The 15,944-nt window shown below is 38.3% G+C and overlaps 2 protein-coding genes across 2 annotated transcripts; one reads left to right on the top strand and one right to left on the bottom strand.

Annotated features, from left to right (window-relative positions):
• Positions 1–506: 506 nt before the first annotated feature.
• On the top strand, positions 507–3,343 carry LOC134226701 (katanin p60 ATPase-containing subunit A-like 2). The gene is made up of 4 exons (XM_062707650.1): positions 507–720; positions 783–1,357; positions 2,300–3,027; positions 3,191–3,343. The coding sequence occupies exons 1-4, from the start codon at positions 709–711 to the stop codon at positions 3,337–3,339; spliced, it is 1,464 nt and encodes a 487-aa protein (XP_062563634.1). The 5' UTR covers positions 507–708; the 3' UTR covers positions 3,340–3,343.
• A 36-nt stretch (positions 3,344–3,379) lies between these two features.
• LOC134226703 (survival motor neuron protein-like) lies at positions 3,380–4,594 on the bottom strand. Its single transcript, XM_062707657.1, has 2 exons — positions 4,418–4,594; positions 3,380–4,353 (listed from the first exon to the last, which is right to left on the bottom strand). Exons 1-2 carry the CDS (start codon positions 4,439–4,441, stop codon positions 3,514–3,516), a joined length of 864 nt encoding a protein of 287 aa, XP_062563641.1. The 5' UTR covers positions 4,442–4,594; the 3' UTR covers positions 3,380–3,513.
• Between the last annotated feature and the right edge of the window lie 11,350 nt (positions 4,595–15,944).

Here is a 15,944-nt window from a genome sequence, read left to right as displayed (position 1 = left end):
AAATTACATCGCTCCTGTTTATTACACAGCAAGCTCTCGAGTACATCGTGCTGTGTAATATTCAATAATCGATGGATTCAGTGGGTTGCAGCGATTTTGATGTAATATTCAACAACTTTTTTTGCTGTGAAAGCATAGGACTGTAAGGTAGGTTCTCCCGATAGAATTTCATAGCAAAATGTTGACATTGTACAGTAATAATGCAAAAATGGCTGGAGGGTCCACTATTGGACACTTTACCCTATTGTGTGAGATAGGGATGCCACCGGGCTGTATGAAATGGCTTATTCAATTCATACGTGAATTTGTTGTAGGATATCCTCAGTTATGGGGATCGAGGGATAATATCCGATACAATTTGTAATGTATTAAATCTAAATTTTTAGCTTGAGCAGAAAAAAAATGGTTTTTCGTTTGGTGCGGTTTGACAGAACCCCGACCAATTGTTGTCTAGATCAGGTCTAGATGAAACCTATTCGGCAAAGGGATAACTGCGTAGGCAACCACCGCGTTGCCACCAACAAAGCTACGTCGATATGATTTCATAAAGAAGCGCGGTTGCCATGGGGAACGATAGGTGCACGTGGTTGCTTCAATTATGTTGATGAGTAAGCGATTAGGATTTTGTTTGTTCCACTCTCAGTTAGTTCATTACTAGGTTTGCTGGAAACAGGACATTTTATTAAATTTCAATTTTGCTCGGAAATTATGTCTTTTGAGGTATAAATTTATTATCATTATCACTTAGCAGTACAACATATCTCATCATAACGATATTTTAGCAAGACAAACGTTATATGTACGAACGTCGCCGGAATATCCTGTACTTAGTTTCACACTACTTTTCCATTGTGGGTCTCACTCAATCTCGCCAAGCTCTGCTGGATGAAACACATCTCACGGAAGAGTTCGAAGTATGTGACAATATAGATTTGGACACAATCTATCAGGAGTATTGCAGTTATTATTCGCTGAAATTCGGAAAACAACCAAGAATCGTCAAGAAAAACGATTCTCATACTCTCCAACCGATTCCTGCCCTTCCGCAGCGTAAGCAATCGGCATATAAGAAACGTCCCAATCCTACGGTAAAGCCTCAGCCATTGTCCCCACGTGGCGAACCGGAAACGGAGAATGAGCTCAAAGCTTTGGGAAACAACTTAACAGTATCTCAGGTGTTCAATCAAAATCAGGTGTCTCCTAGCAAATCAAGAGATTCTTCCGCAGTAGCTTTGACAAAAATCAACGAAAATGGTGCCTGCAGTGGGCCATCTCTAGTTCCCAATCTGAAACCATTTATAAGACTGCATGAAAATTTTACATCAGAGTGGAAAGAATTGGCGGACGCAGTTTGCAGGTATGTAAACTAAACTAAAACTAAACTAAAACTAAACTAAAACTAAACTAAAACTAAACTAAAACTAAACTAAAACTAAACTAAAACTAAACTAAAACTAAAATAAAACTAAACTAAAACTAAACTAAAACTAAACTAAAACTAAACTAAAACTAAACTAAAACTAAACTAAAACTAAACTAAAACTAAACTAAAACTAAACTAAAACTAAACTAAAACTAAACCAAAACTAAAACTAAAACTAAACCAAAACTAAACTAAGAAAACCAAGCTAAAACTAAACTAAAACTAAACTAAAACCAAACTAAAACTAAACTAAAAACTAAACTAAAACTAAACTAAAACCAAAGCCAAACCAAAACCAAACTAAAACTAAGCTAAAACTAAAAACTAAACCAAGCTAAAACCAAAACTAAAACTAAACTAAAACTAAACCAAAAGCTAAACCAAAAACTAAACCTAAAACTAAAACTAAAACCAAACTAAAACTAAACTAAACCAAACCAAAACCAAACTAAAACCAAACTAAAACTAAACTAAAAACCAAACTAAAACTAAACTAAAAACTAAACTAAAACTAAACCAAAACCAAGCTAAAACCAAGCTAAAACCAAAGCTAAAAACTAAAACCAAAACCAAACCAAAACTAAACCAAAACTAAACTAAAACCAAACCAAAGCTAAACTAAACTTAAACTAAACTAAAACTAAACTAAAACTAAACTAAAACTAAACTAAAACTAAACTAAAACTAAACTAAAACTAAACTAAAACTAAACTAAAACTAAAACTAAACTAAAACTAAACTAAAACTAAACTAAAACTAAACTAAAACTAAACTAAAACTAAAACTAAACTAAAACTAAACTAAAACTAAAACTATATTGCAATAAAACAACACTAAAAATTAGCACTCTTACATTTTAATTTGTATTTCTTTTAGAGACTTGATTAAGAAAGACCTCTGCCAGCGTTGGAACCAAGTGAAAGGCCTAGACCTGCCGATAAAGTTGCTCAAGGAAAGTGTGATTACGCCGTTGCAATACCCGGATCTGTTTGTCGGCTTGACCAAACCGTGGCGATGTATTTTGCTCCATGGTCCTCCCGGGACCGGAAAAACTATGCTCGCTCGGACACTCTGCTCGGAAACGCGTGATTCGATCACATTCTTCAACGCCACGGCCAGCACGCTGATCTCGAAGTGGCGCGGCGAGTCCGAAAAACTGATTCGGGTTCTGTACGATGTGGCCCGATTTTACGCTCCGTCGATCATCTTCATCGACGAGTTCGATGGGCTCGCTTCGCGACGAGACTCGATCGGTGAGCACGAAGCATCCAAACGGTTCAAAAACGAGTTCCTAGCGTTAATCGACGGATTGGATAGTGGGACGGATGAGGAGCGAGTATTTCTGCTGGCTAGTACCAACATTCCGTGGGAGATCGATCCCGCTTTCTTGAGACGATTTGAGAAAAAGATACTTATTGATGCACCCGGTAAGGAAGGTCGCTTGGCGATCATTCATGAGCTGATCCCAGTAACAACTACCTGGGAGCGGAAGCTGCTGGACAATTTGGCGGAAAGAACGGAGAATTTCACGGGAGATGAGATTCGGATCGCCTGCAAGGAAGCTTCCATGATGATGATACGAGAGAGAATCGAAAAGAATTGCGGTGAGTTTGACAAATTGAGCTAATATTAGGTATAACTTATAAGTACATTTATCATATGACTGAATAAAACCTGACTAAGCCGTCATTGCTGCTAATAATAATTCTGACATGCGACATCATTATTGGTTATATGTGCATATTGAATTTGTTAATTCTATTCTAGACACCAAAGGACAAACCTGTTCTAAATCTCAAGCCGACGAAGTTCAATACGACCAATTGTTGAGCGCGTTACAACAAATTCAACCTGCCACCGTTCCGCTGATTGAGAAACACCGCGAGTGGAACATGAAGTACGGAAACCATGCATAATTCTTAGCAGAAACAATATGGATTTACAACTAAAGAATGATTTTATTTTCCATTCTGAAATATATTTAAAATAAAAAGAAAATGAAATTCAGTTCAGTTTAACTCAAAATGTCATACGTCTCGGAAAATACCAGAGGCAACCTTAAGTGCTAAGTAACAACCATAGAACACACTCTAGGAGGGTCGGGCCCGTTTCTGAGACATCTTCTGTCCATGGTACAGCCCCGTATAGTACCCACTCATGTACCAGGACATGAGCATGGCAGACAGGTTCTCCGACTCCAGATCGTCGTCGTCTTCCAGCATGGGCGGCATTGGTGGTGGAGGCGGAACCATGAAGGAGGCGCCCATTCCGGCGTGGAAACCCGTCGATGCTACACGCGAAGAACCACCCCCTGCTTTTGGCATTCGGAAGCTGGGATCAATGTTAATACGGATTTTGCTGGCTTTGTTGGTTAGCTTCACCTCGTCGTCGCTCATCTCCATCCGGTTAGGATCTTCTTCGGTTGCCAACTCAGCAGCGTCCTCACGTTGCTTGCGTCGAGCTTTGCGCCCCCACGACGGTACCAAATCCTCAATAGCAACAGTCTGCTCATTATTGTAACCAACGTAACGAATCAGAGCATCTCCAGATTTGTCGACTGCCAGTATCTTTGCTTCGTAATCAACGCCATCATCATAAGTTGCTCGACAATAATCTCCAACATGGTACGATGGTTTATTTCCTTTCGGTAGCGCCCTTCTCTGCCGATGAGTTTTCCACCCGGAAGACTCACCTTCTTCAGTCTTCATTTTTATCGGCTGTGTAGATGTGGACGCCTGTGGTTGTTGCTGTACTTGATCCTCGGAGGTAGCACTGGCGGCTTTGGCTAGCATCTTTTTATTCGTCTTCATGGCCAATCGTTTGGCAACTACTTCTTTGACCATGGCGAGAGATTCATCGTAGTTCCGAATGATGAGAGTGTCGTCCCAGATGTCGTCGGTCGAATGTTCACCTTCGGAGCTGCTGGAGGACTGGCAGCCGAATGAAATGGATGAAGTGAAATAAACATGATAAAACAATCAATATTCTGCTTACCGCTTTACTGCGAGCGGCATTCATGGTGTGGTAAAGAACAGTAAGCAATTTGCACTGTAGTGATGATACTACACAAAATAATTCGATCGAAAACTTCTGAAAACGTTTTCAGTTTTTTGTTTTACAAAGCGATTGCACTCCTTTTCGACTCAAACGACTCAAACTGACAGTTGACGAAAAAATCACGACAGAACGCGATCCACTACAAAACAAAAACAAACTGGAATGCGTTCACCGCATTTCTGCCGCAGCGGCCAAATATAGCCAAAGAAATTTAATCCGATCGGATTGTCGACTGACCCATACACTGACAAAAATTCAATCATTAGGGTCTCGCCGACATTTCTCACCAACACGATCGCAGGTTCGTGGTTGCAAACAATCCCATTTAATTTTGCCGTGACAGCTGCTCGTGGTTGCAAACAAACCGAGTAAAAGTGTGAGTGAAACGTGCGTGTACGTACACGATCGCTGAAAGCCTAATATTATTGATAAATTTTGACTATAGCATTTCCCACAATCGCAATGTGAATAATTCACATATTGCGAGAAAAGAGAAAAATTCTAATTTTGCGGAGCAAAGAAGAAGAAGCAGACTGAGTGTCGGAAACTTCAAAATGGCATGCACTGTACGAAAAGTGTTGATATTTCTTGATATTAAGATTATTCGAGAAATCTAAAATGTTTCTAAATCACATAAATATATTACAAAACGCTTTCAAATTATCATAAAACTTATTTAAAAAATATAGCGGCATGTAACACTTGTTTAAAGTTGCATATCCCGTTGATTTTAATAATCAACATTCACACCGAAAAAATAAACCAAAATTTTTTACCGTGCAACAAGTGCCCGCATAAGCCGCATAAATGAAAAACGACATGCCATACAGTCAAAATTACATAGGTATGTGTTACATATAAGATATATTGTCACTATTCACTTCATTGTTAGCATACAATTTTAAGCTTGATTCACCATACCAAGCCTACATCAACACTTACCGTTAATACATAACATGCTGTCGATGTGTAATTATATAGTTCTTTAATTGTACATCTACCAACTGATGTATGGTACAACGAAAATTTTGTTCGAAAAAACGACCAGATTTAAATGTTAATTATACTTAACCGCCCATTACTCATAAAGTAGTTTGGCCGTTTACCATCTGAGCTACTGTTGAAACAGTACACACTTAAAATAGATTTCGCTGTTCGGTAATTTTTTCGACGAAAACCTACGGTAAACCAATAAAATTACAGTAAGTTCGGTTAACTAGATTAATTTTACCGAATATCAGTAAAATTTTACCGAACGAATTGTAATTCCAAAATGATTTGGCAGAGTTCGGTAGTTGAAATTACAGTTTGTTCTGTAAAATCGTATTTTCGCCGTACATTGTAGAATAATTACCGAACAAACTGCAAAACAAATTATGTATTACAAATCTACGGTAAAGCGATAAACTGTCAAAGCCATTTTTTTGACACTTTGTTGTTTCGAATTTTCCAACAGTTTCAGTTGGATTTCTAAAAAAATTGTTAATATGTTAAGAGGCAAAAAATAACAGGTATGTTTAGTTCTTGGACAATAAAGTTTTTTTTTAAACGCAATCACTTTTTTCAGCTTTCTGCGTCTTTTACTTCAGTTCGATGCGGTATCTTCTGATGCGTAGATTCCGCTAAATTTCGATGATGGAGGATTGACAAAAGTTTAAAAAACAGCCTAAAAAGATGGCATATTCCGCAATGAAACGACAAAACACACGATTAGCCGTGTTTTCCGGATTTTTCGGTTCGGAAAAACTTGTGTCTATCCACCCTATATTGTCGGAAGAAAGCAAATAAATAAAAGTCATGTTTAAAAACCGTATTCTCATACTTTATTTGATTACTACTGAAAGCATTAATATTTTCATTTAAAACGGAAAAGGTACCGTGCGTTCGGTAATTTTGATTTCCGAATTACCGAACGGTACGGTAGATTTTGACAGATCATCACAAAATAAAACTACCAAACGTTCAGTATTTTTTTTCGTTTACCGAACTGATTACCGTATATACGTTCAGCTGTTGAAAGTTCGGTAAAAAATTACCGTATACTGTAAAATATTCTAAGTGTGTAGGGTGTACCTCAAAAAACAGTATTTTTTATCTACTTTTTTTATTTTAGATTTTTTGAAAAAGTCGTTTTCAGTAGAAATACTAGAATAAGAGATCGGCGAAGACGCCATCTTGTTTCCAATCGAACCGTCAAAAGTATAGACACTGTAGATTCCATAGACGAGCTGAGGCGAAGGCGAGTGTAGCCAAACGAACTGTCAGTTAGTGTAGCCAAACGAGCATGACGTCACAATTGCAATCGAAGCAACAGAGCGTGTGACGTCAAATTCGCGTGGTACACTGTGAAAAAACGGAAAAACACACTAAATCGAAATGACTCAACCGTGTCTCCGCTCGTCTATGGAACCTATAGTGTCTATAGTCAAAAGCGGTTCCATTTCGACTTGTTTACTTTTTGCTTCCATATAAGAAGCTTCTTATAAGAAGCAAGCAAAAAGTTCAAGTGCTGCCAGTATAATTTAAACGATTTCATGCATTTTCATACGTTGCCATTTCGTCAGTTTTTCACTCCGCCGGTCTCTGGTTATAGGGTTGCTAGTTTTCAGGTGACTTTTATGGCTCAAAAATGCAACTTTTGATGGGTAAATATAGTCAATATCTTTTTCCGATAAAAAGTTTTAATCGTTTTTCTGCCAAAATTACATTTTTTATAAGTTTATATCTCTGATTAGGGCAGACCAAAAAAAATATATTTACACGGCATCTGAAAGAGAAATTCATATTCTTTATTATGTCAAAAAATTGGGGATATGTTATTTTTTTATCTCAAGTTTAACCAATTTTACTAAAATCATGTTTATTTGAATAAATTGATGTAACTCGACAACGGAAGAAGATACAGACGATATTCTTATAGCAAAACACGCGTTTTAAAAGTCTTTAGAAGGTGACATCCGTGAAAAATAAAAAATGAAATGAGTAGATCATAAATATTGTTTTTAAGGGACACCCTAATCCTGGTTACTAAAATTACTCTAAACAAGTGAGCCTAAGAGCTACATAGAAAGTTTATATAGCAAAGTTGATTGGAAAAAGCTGCGATACAACTTTGTAGAACATTTTATGTCAATATTCCGCAAAATAAAAAAAAATAAAGATTTCACGTTTTTATAAAATGGCCCACCCTATTTTTCGGTAACTCTATAATAAGGGCCCAAGTATCCAGAACAACTTTGTAGAACAAACTTTGTTTCTTAAAAGTATGCTTCAGACCGAAAATGCATCTTTTCTCGAAAATCTTGCAATACGATGATAATGATAAAACTTATAAAAAGTGTTAAAGCTGTAGATTTTTTATTTTTCAATTCTCACGAATGTCATGTTCTGAAGACTTTTGGGGCTTTTCAAAACGCGTGTTTTGCTATAAGAATATCGTCTGTATCTTCTTCCGTTGTCGAGTTATAATAATTTATTTTAAAAAACATGATTTTAGTAAAATTGATAAAACTTGAGATAAAAAAATAACATTTTCCCAATTTTTTGACATATAAAGAATATTAATTTTTCTTTCAAATGCCGTATAAATATATTTTTTTGGTTTGCCCTCACCGGAGATATCAACTTATGAAAAAAATGTAATTTTGACAGAAAAATGATTTTAACTTTTGATTGGAGAAAGATATTGAGCATACTTACCCATCAAAAGTTGCATTTTTTTGAGCTCTAAAAGTCACCTGAACGCGACTTTTTCGAGAAATCTAAAACAAAAAAAGTAGATCAAAAATACTGTTTTTTAAGGTACACCCTAATCCAATTAGGTAAAATTGCTCTAAATCAGCCAACTTAAGAGCTACAGAAATTTTTTTTTTGCGGAATTGATTGGAATAAGCTACGCTACAACTTTGTAGAACATAACATGTCAATATTCCGAGAAATAAAAAAAATATTTCCTATTTTTTTTTTAATGATGGGCCACCCTATTTTTCTGTAGAACCATAATGATGGCCTTACTATTTCGAACAATTTTGTAGAACAACATTTTTTTCTAAAAAATATAATTTGGGAGTAAAATGCATCTTTCCGCGTAAATCTGTATGCTGGACCATAGTGCAGTGAGCCCAAGTACACAAATTCTTCTACCACCTCGATTTCGTCACCACCGATGCAAACTCGCGGTGGGTGGCTCACATTGTCTTCTCTTGAACCTCTTCCTATCATGTACTTCGTCCTCGACGTGTTGATGACTAGTCCGATCCGTTTGGCTTCCCTCTTCAGTCTGATGTAGGCTTCCTCCATCTTCTCAAAGTTACGTGCCATAATATCTATGTCGTCGGCGAAGCCAAATAGCTAGACGGACTTTTTGAAAATTGTACCACTCGTGTTGATCCCTGCTCTTCGTATTACCCCTTCCAAAGCGAAGTTGAATAGCAGACACGAAAGACCATCACCTTGCCGTAACCCTCGGCGGGTTTCGAAGGAACTCGAGAATACCCCTGAAACTCGAACTACGTACATCACCCGATCCATCGTCGCTTTGATCAACCGTGTCAGTTTATCCGGAAATCCGTGTTCGTGCATTAGCTGCCATAGCTGGTCCCGATTGATTGTATCATATGCGGCTTTGAAGTCGATGAATAGATGATGTGTGGGCACGTTGTATTCGCGGCATTTCTGTAGTACCTGGCGAATGGAGAACACCTGGTCTGTGATGGAGCGTTCGCCCATAAAACCCGTCTGGTACTGCCCCACGAACTCCCTTGCAATTGGTGCTAGTCGACGGCATAAAATTTGGGAGAGTACCTTGTAGGCGGCGTTCAGCAATGTGATTGCGCGGTAGTTGCTACAATCCAGCTTATCGACCTTTTTGTAAATAGGACACACGACACCTTCCATCCACTCCTGCTGCAAAACTTTCTCCTCCCAAATCTTGGTAATGACCCAGTGCAGCGCTCTAGCCAGTGCCTCACCATCGTGTTTAAATAGCTCTCCTGGTAGTTGGTCAACCCCAGGGGCTTTGTTGTTCTTCAGCCGGCCAATCTCCTCCTGGATTTCTTGGAGATCCGGAGCCGGTAGAATTATGTCCTGCGCGCGTTCCCCCAGGTCCATCACCATACCGCCATCTTCGTCAGCCACATCGCCATTCAGGTGCTCTTCGTAGTGCAGCCGCCACCTTTGGATCACCTCACGCTCGTTCGTAAGAAAGTTCCCGTTTATGTCCTTACACATATCAGGCTATGGCACGTGACTTTTACGTGTACGGTTTAACTTCTCATAGAACTTTCGTGTGTTATCAGCGCGGTACAGTTGCTCCGTTTCTTCACGTTCTCGATCTTCCTGCTGACGCTTTTTCCTCCGGAAAATCGAGTTTTGTCTGTTCCGCGCCCGTTTATATCGTGCCTCGTTCGCCCTCGTGCGGTGTTGCAGCAATCTCGCCCATGCTGCACTCTTCTCTTCTACTAACTGCTCACATTCGCCGTCATACCAGTCGTTTCTCTGATCCGGGCACCGTGCCAAGTGCAGCGGTAGCGGTGCTACCAATGGCGGATCGAATATCTCTCCAACCATCTTCAAGAGACGCTGCGCCTAGCTGCTCTTCCGTTGGGAGTGCCACTTCCAGCTGCTGTGCGTATTCTTGGGCTAGTCTACCGTCTTGTATCCGCCCAATGTTAAGCCTATGGAAATGCTAATATCATCTTCCAAACTTGACGTACATGTTCATGATAGAATTAGAGCGAAATATATGGAGCGGAGAAATTTTGTGATGGCACACATCGCAGACCTTCATTCCGCCAAACTCCCATATAGAAGGGGAGGAAGAATATTAGTGTGGAAGCTATATCTCCATGTCATTGTAAATCGTTTAACTTATGAGAAGTAATACACTCAAATCATTAATTAGTTCTAGAGTTTCTAATATTGAGACATTGCAACTGTCCAATAAAATAATTTCCATTTCTACATCGTTGCAATCTTCTATTGCAACGATTAGCTCCTTTACCCTTAGTATAAATTAGGTCGAGTTTAGCTTAAGTTAAAAACATTGTAATTCCACATGTTCAATTCAACCAGAGAAAAATCCTAACTGCCAGAGGATAGAAATGTATCAAAAGAGATGCTATTTCGTTTCACTTGAACTTCTTCAGTGTTTGTTATCGATAACAAACACTGAAGAAGTTCCAAGTGGAAAACAATATCTCTTTTGATACATAAAAAGTTGAAGTGGAAGTAAATGGAAGAATAATAGTCTTTAACCTTGTAGCATTTCCCTAAGACGCTCTAAAATAATTAATCATAATTAATCAATAGAAATGTATTAACAATAACCAATTTGTTAAAAACACACTAAATCTCGAAACTCATGGATGATTCAAATCAAGCATGAGTTGAAACGCACCAACTCAGTGTGGTATCCTGATAGGACCGTTTGGGATGTTAAGCTAGACAACGACGAGAGATGTCAGAGGTGTGTGTTGAACCAGACATTTACGTAGCGGTGTTTGTTGGCTGATAAAGAGAACCATTAATTCCTGGATATCACATTGGCGATCCTGCCATGATAGCATTGACGAATACATAGCAAATGTCCGGTACAAAGCCATCAGAAAATCGGCACCATGTCTTCTTCTTCATTTTGAAAGAAAATACCCCCATAATAAAAAACAACATGTTATATGGTCAGAATCATTATTACGATGTAAGATATAGCTTCACAGTTTACGTTGCGGTTATCGAATACTTTTCGACCGATCTACCATAACTGTCGACATCATCACTAAATGTCAACATATAACATGCTTCTCTAAAATGTTATTTATTTCCTGCATTATATGTCAACATTTTATCATACTGTTGACAGAAAATTTTGCACGCGAAAACAGGCGATTTTTATGGTGACATAACTTAACAACCATTCAACATATTGTTATTTGTCAAATAACCGTACCACAAACTTTAAAACTTTATATGAAGTTCATTTACAGTTGTCAACAGAGAGATACTGTTGTCGACCGCACGGGAAAATATCCATGTACAGTTTGTAATTATCGGGCCTCGTGGGTGACGAATTACATTATAAATACATAAATATTTTACGAGCGCTGACTTACCCTCTTGACGTTTTGACAGTTTGTCTGTTTGTTTTTCTCCTCACCTTGCGACCCTTGCGACGTCGTTTCGCTTTGCATCATGCATAATATTAATCCAAGACAACATTTTAAACGATTATCTGCTTTGTAAACAAAATTCAAACGATTTGACGAATCTGTTTGCTCTCCCGTAAACAAGCACCATGGTAGATGAAGGTTTCCGCTCACCTGTTGATGGTGTTGGTTGCGTGGAGAGCTATCCATTCGTCAAATCGTCGTTTGAATCTTTTTAAAAATCAGATACGAAATTTCTTGAATCCGTATCGAAAACATTACATGAGCGTGAGTTTTGTGCCAAAAAGATCGAATATTTATTTATAACAAAGGGACACCAGGCCTACATTCAGCGATTCTATTGATACTGCTACGGCTGCTGAAGGAAGAATGGATTCCTGTTAGGGCACCGGATCGTCGTATTCATATCGATTTTGCTGACAACGGAACAACACCGTTCTCGAAGAGCAGTGGAGGTTTTGAGGAAAGCGTGAGTATCTCGCGCCCTGACTACGAATATCCGTAGGCGGTGCATCGTATATATAGTATATTTATTTGTTACGAAGAAAATTCATCGTACGGCTATGGTGGAAGACCGTTCCGCGGCCGTGGAGGATTCCGCACCTAGTTGCACCAGACGGAGACAACGAAATAGTGGACAGCCTGATGAAGGACGAGGAAGGTAAACCACTATTACTCAGCGACTACGCCTCGATCAACCCAAGTTGGAAGATGTGCAGAAGCGCATATCGACGTCATCGTCGCACGCAATCTTCCTCGTCTGCCGGGATCGACGTCATCAGCATCGTCGGATGATGCCAGCGTTCAGACGCGTCCACTGCGTAATCTGTGATCCTGCAACGGAAGAAGCGCCGGCCTTACTCAATAAAGAAACAGCAACCGGTATGCTCTACTCATGCCCGCCATGCGATTTTTCGACAGAATTGTTGAAACGAACATGTCACAACCTTAGGGTAAAATCAGCAGTGATTCAAATCGTTCGGGCTGTCAGTTTGAATATGAATCTGGAACATTCATTTTCCAGCAGCTGTTCTAGATTAATTTTTATACCAGTCTAATGTCAAAAATAAAACTGATACTGCTCCGTTCTATTTTCTGCAGATTTGAACCACGATTGAATCACGAGATTCAAATATTTTCAATTGTTTTGGTGTATGAATGCATCATTTTATCTACGTTAAATCCACTTTGCAATTACGCCTTTCTTGCGCCAACATGATGATATTCATTTTGAAAATTTAAAAACATGAATAGAACACTGCTGGAAAGCGAGTTTGTTCTATTTGGCTCCAGATTCAACTAGAATAGTGGTCGTGGAATGAAACTGAATCACTCCTGATTTCACTCTTCGAGGAGGGACTGAAGGAAGACCATCTGGTAATCGTGGTGGTCCGAGGAGGAACAATCCTCTGAAGTGCCTTCTTTCGGTGAAGCAACTAGTCCATATTGGCACAGCACAACATGGCTGGTCTAAAATTTGTTTGTAAATCAAAAGGACAAAGTTTGATTTTCTGTTTATAAGTGGATCCACTTAATATATTTGGTACATTTGGCTTGAAGGCCCATAATGTGATTTTAAAAGTAATTTTGATCTAGCAGAAGTCCTAAATATTTAGAATTCTGATAGTTTACCTGCAGTGAGCGATCTGATAAATAATTTTGGATCAGTTTAATAGCTAGTTGTTGTTTGCTCATTGTTTGTTGGTTGCTTCATTGTTGTTGGTTGATTGATTGGTTATTCATTGATTGATATTGCTTTATTGGTTGTATTAGTTGATTGCTTGATTAGTTGGTTGGTTGATTGTTGGTCGGTTGCTTGATGGGTTGATTAATTGTTTTGTTGATTGCTTGATTGGTAGATTAGTTGGTTGGTTGCTTGATTTGTTAGTTGGTAGAATGATTGATTGAATGGTTGGTTGCTGCTTGATTTGTTAGTTGTTGAACACTGTTGAGAGTTGAATGATTGATAGTTGGTTGTTGTGGCTGGTTGATTGATTGTTGGTCGGCTGGTTAGTTAATTAGTTGTTTTGTTATTTGGTTGATTGGTTGGTTTTGATTGATAGGTTGGTGATTGGTTACTTGATTAGTTGGTCTGTTGTTGATTAGTTGTTTTGTAGGTTGCTTGGATGGCTAATTGGTTGGTTGCTTGATTGATTGATTAGTTGGTTGGTTGTGATTATTTTGGTTGGTTGATTGATTGGTAGCGTTGAGAATGGATGGTCGTTTGATTGATTAGTAATTTGGTTTATGTTGCTGCTTGATTTTTAGTTTGTAGAATGGTTGGTTGCTTAATTGGTCCTGGTTGGTTGGTTGCTTGATTGCTTGGTTGATTGGTAGCTTGCATTAATTGTTGGTTGCTAGTTGTTGGTTGGTTGTAACTGGTTGATTGGTTGTTCTTGATTGATTAGTCGACTGGTTAGGTTGATTAATTGTTTTGTTGGTTGCTTGTTGATTGGTTAATGTTGATTGGTAGCTTGCTTGAATGGTTGGTTGTTATTAGTTAGTTGATTCGTTGGTTATTTGGTTAGTTGGTTGCTGCTTGATTTGTTGTTGGAAGAATGGTTGATTGGTTGGATTCTTTTTGTTTATTGATTACTTGATTGGTTGGTAATTTGGTTGATTGGTTTGCTTGACTGATTGATTGATTGGTTGGTCGGCTCGTTAGTTTATGTTTGTTTTGTTGGTTGCTTGAATGGTTGATTAGTTGGTTGGTTGAATGATTGATTGCTGCTTGTTGTTAGATGGTAGAATAATTGATTGGTAGGTTGATTGCTTGCTTGATTGGTTGGTCGGCTGGTTAGTTGACATGTTGTTTGTTGGTTGCTTGGTTGGTTGATTAGTTGATTCGTTGCTTAGTTGATTGGTAGCTTACTTGAATGGCTGATTGCTGGATTATTTGGTTGGTTATTTGGTTGGGTTGCTTTACCGTTTGATTGAATGGTTGTTCGGCGTTGGTTGATTAGTTGTTTTGTTGGTTTCTTGATTGGTTGATTAGTTGATTGATTGATTGATTAGTTGATTGGTTGGTTGTTGCTTGATTTGTTGTAGGTAGAATTGTTGATTAGTTGTTCCTTGATAGTTGGTTGTTTGGTTTGCTTCATTGTTTGTTGGTTGATTATTGGTTATTTAGTTGATTGGTTGGTTGATAGAATGATTAATTGGTTGGTTGCTGCTTGATTTGTTAGTTGGTAGAACTGTTGATAGTTGGTTGCTTCATAGTTGGTTGGTTTGTGTTGGTTGGTTTTTGGTTGATTGGTTGTTTGACTGGTCGCTGGTTAGGTTGATTAGTTGTTTTGTTGGTTTTAAATGGCTGATTAGTTGTTGCTTGATTGGTTAGTTGTTTGGTTGCTAATCGTTGACTGTTAATTATTCAGTTGATTGGTTGATTATTAGTTGATTGGTTGATTGATTTGGTTGGTTGATTGTTGGTCGGTTGCATGATGGGATTAGTTGTTTTGTTGATTGCTTGATTGTAGAATTAGTTGATTGGTTGCCTGGTTATTGGTTGGTTGCGTTTGTTAGTTGGTAGAATGATTGTTTGATTGTTTGGTTGCTGCTTGATTTGTTGGTTGTAGAACTGTTGAATGGTTTATAGTTGGTTGGTTGCTTAATTGGTTGCTTGTTTTGTTGGTTTCTTGGTTGATTGGTTAATAAGTTGATTGCTAGGTTGCTTGATTGTTAGTTATTTGGTTGATGAGGTTGGTTGGTTGCTGCTTGATTTGTTAGTTGATAGAATGGTTGATTGGATGGTTGCTTCATTGTTGGTTGATTGATTGATTGGTTGTAATTTGGTTTGGTTACTTGGTTGATTGTTTGGTTGTTGATTGGCTGGTCGGCGTTAGTTGATATGTTGTTTTGTTCGTTGCTTCAATGGTTGCTTGGTTGGTTGATTCGTTTGCTTGATTGATTGGTAGCTTGCGAATGGCTGATTGCTGGATTAGCCAATCAAGCAAACAATCATCTGAATAACCAACCAAGCAAAACAACAATAAACAACCAACCAACCAATTAAGCAACCAGCCAACATATAAAAAACTAATCAGCAGTAAGACCAACTAACTAATCAAGCATAACCACTAATCAATCAATCAACTAATCACCAATCGAAAACAAAAAACAACTAATCAACCAATTGTTGTGTTGGTTGCCAATCCAACCAACCAATCATTATTGATTGATCGGTTCTTGCCTGGTTGATTGATTGGTTGGTCGGCTGGTTAGTTCTTATGTTGTTTTGTTGGTTGCTTCAATGGTTGCTTGTTTGATGATTAGTTGGCTGGTTGCTTGATTGCTTGTTGATT

The sequence above is a fragment of the Armigeres subalbatus genome, chromosome 3 (assembly GCF_024139115.2).
Source record: "Armigeres subalbatus isolate Guangzhou_Male chromosome 3, GZ_Asu_2, whole genome shotgun sequence".
Taxonomy (NCBI): domain Eukaryota; kingdom Metazoa; phylum Arthropoda; class Insecta; order Diptera; family Culicidae; genus Armigeres; species Armigeres subalbatus.
Note: the sequence above shows the minus strand (reverse complement) of the source record. Positions and strands in the feature narration are given on the sequence as shown.

Excerpts from the sequence above, each read along its gene's own strand:
- LOC134226701 (XM_062707650.1), top strand. Across the intron at positions 1,358-2,299 it reads TTGGCGGACGCAGTTTGCAG|AGACTTGATTAAGAAAGACC; the intron begins GTATGTAAACTA and ends TATTTCTTTTAG. Across the intron at positions 3,028-3,190 it reads GAGAATCGAAAAGAATTGCG|ACACCAAAGGACAAACCTGT; the intron begins GTGAGTTTGACA and ends ATTCTATTCTAG.
- LOC134226703 (XM_062707657.1), bottom strand. The coding sequence starts at position 4,441 with ATGAATGCCGCTCGCAGTAAAGCG. Across the intron at positions 4,354-4,417 it reads ATGCCGCTCGCAGTAAAGCG|TCCTCCAGCAGCTCCGAAGG; the intron begins GTAAGCAGAATA and ends TTCGGCTGCCAG.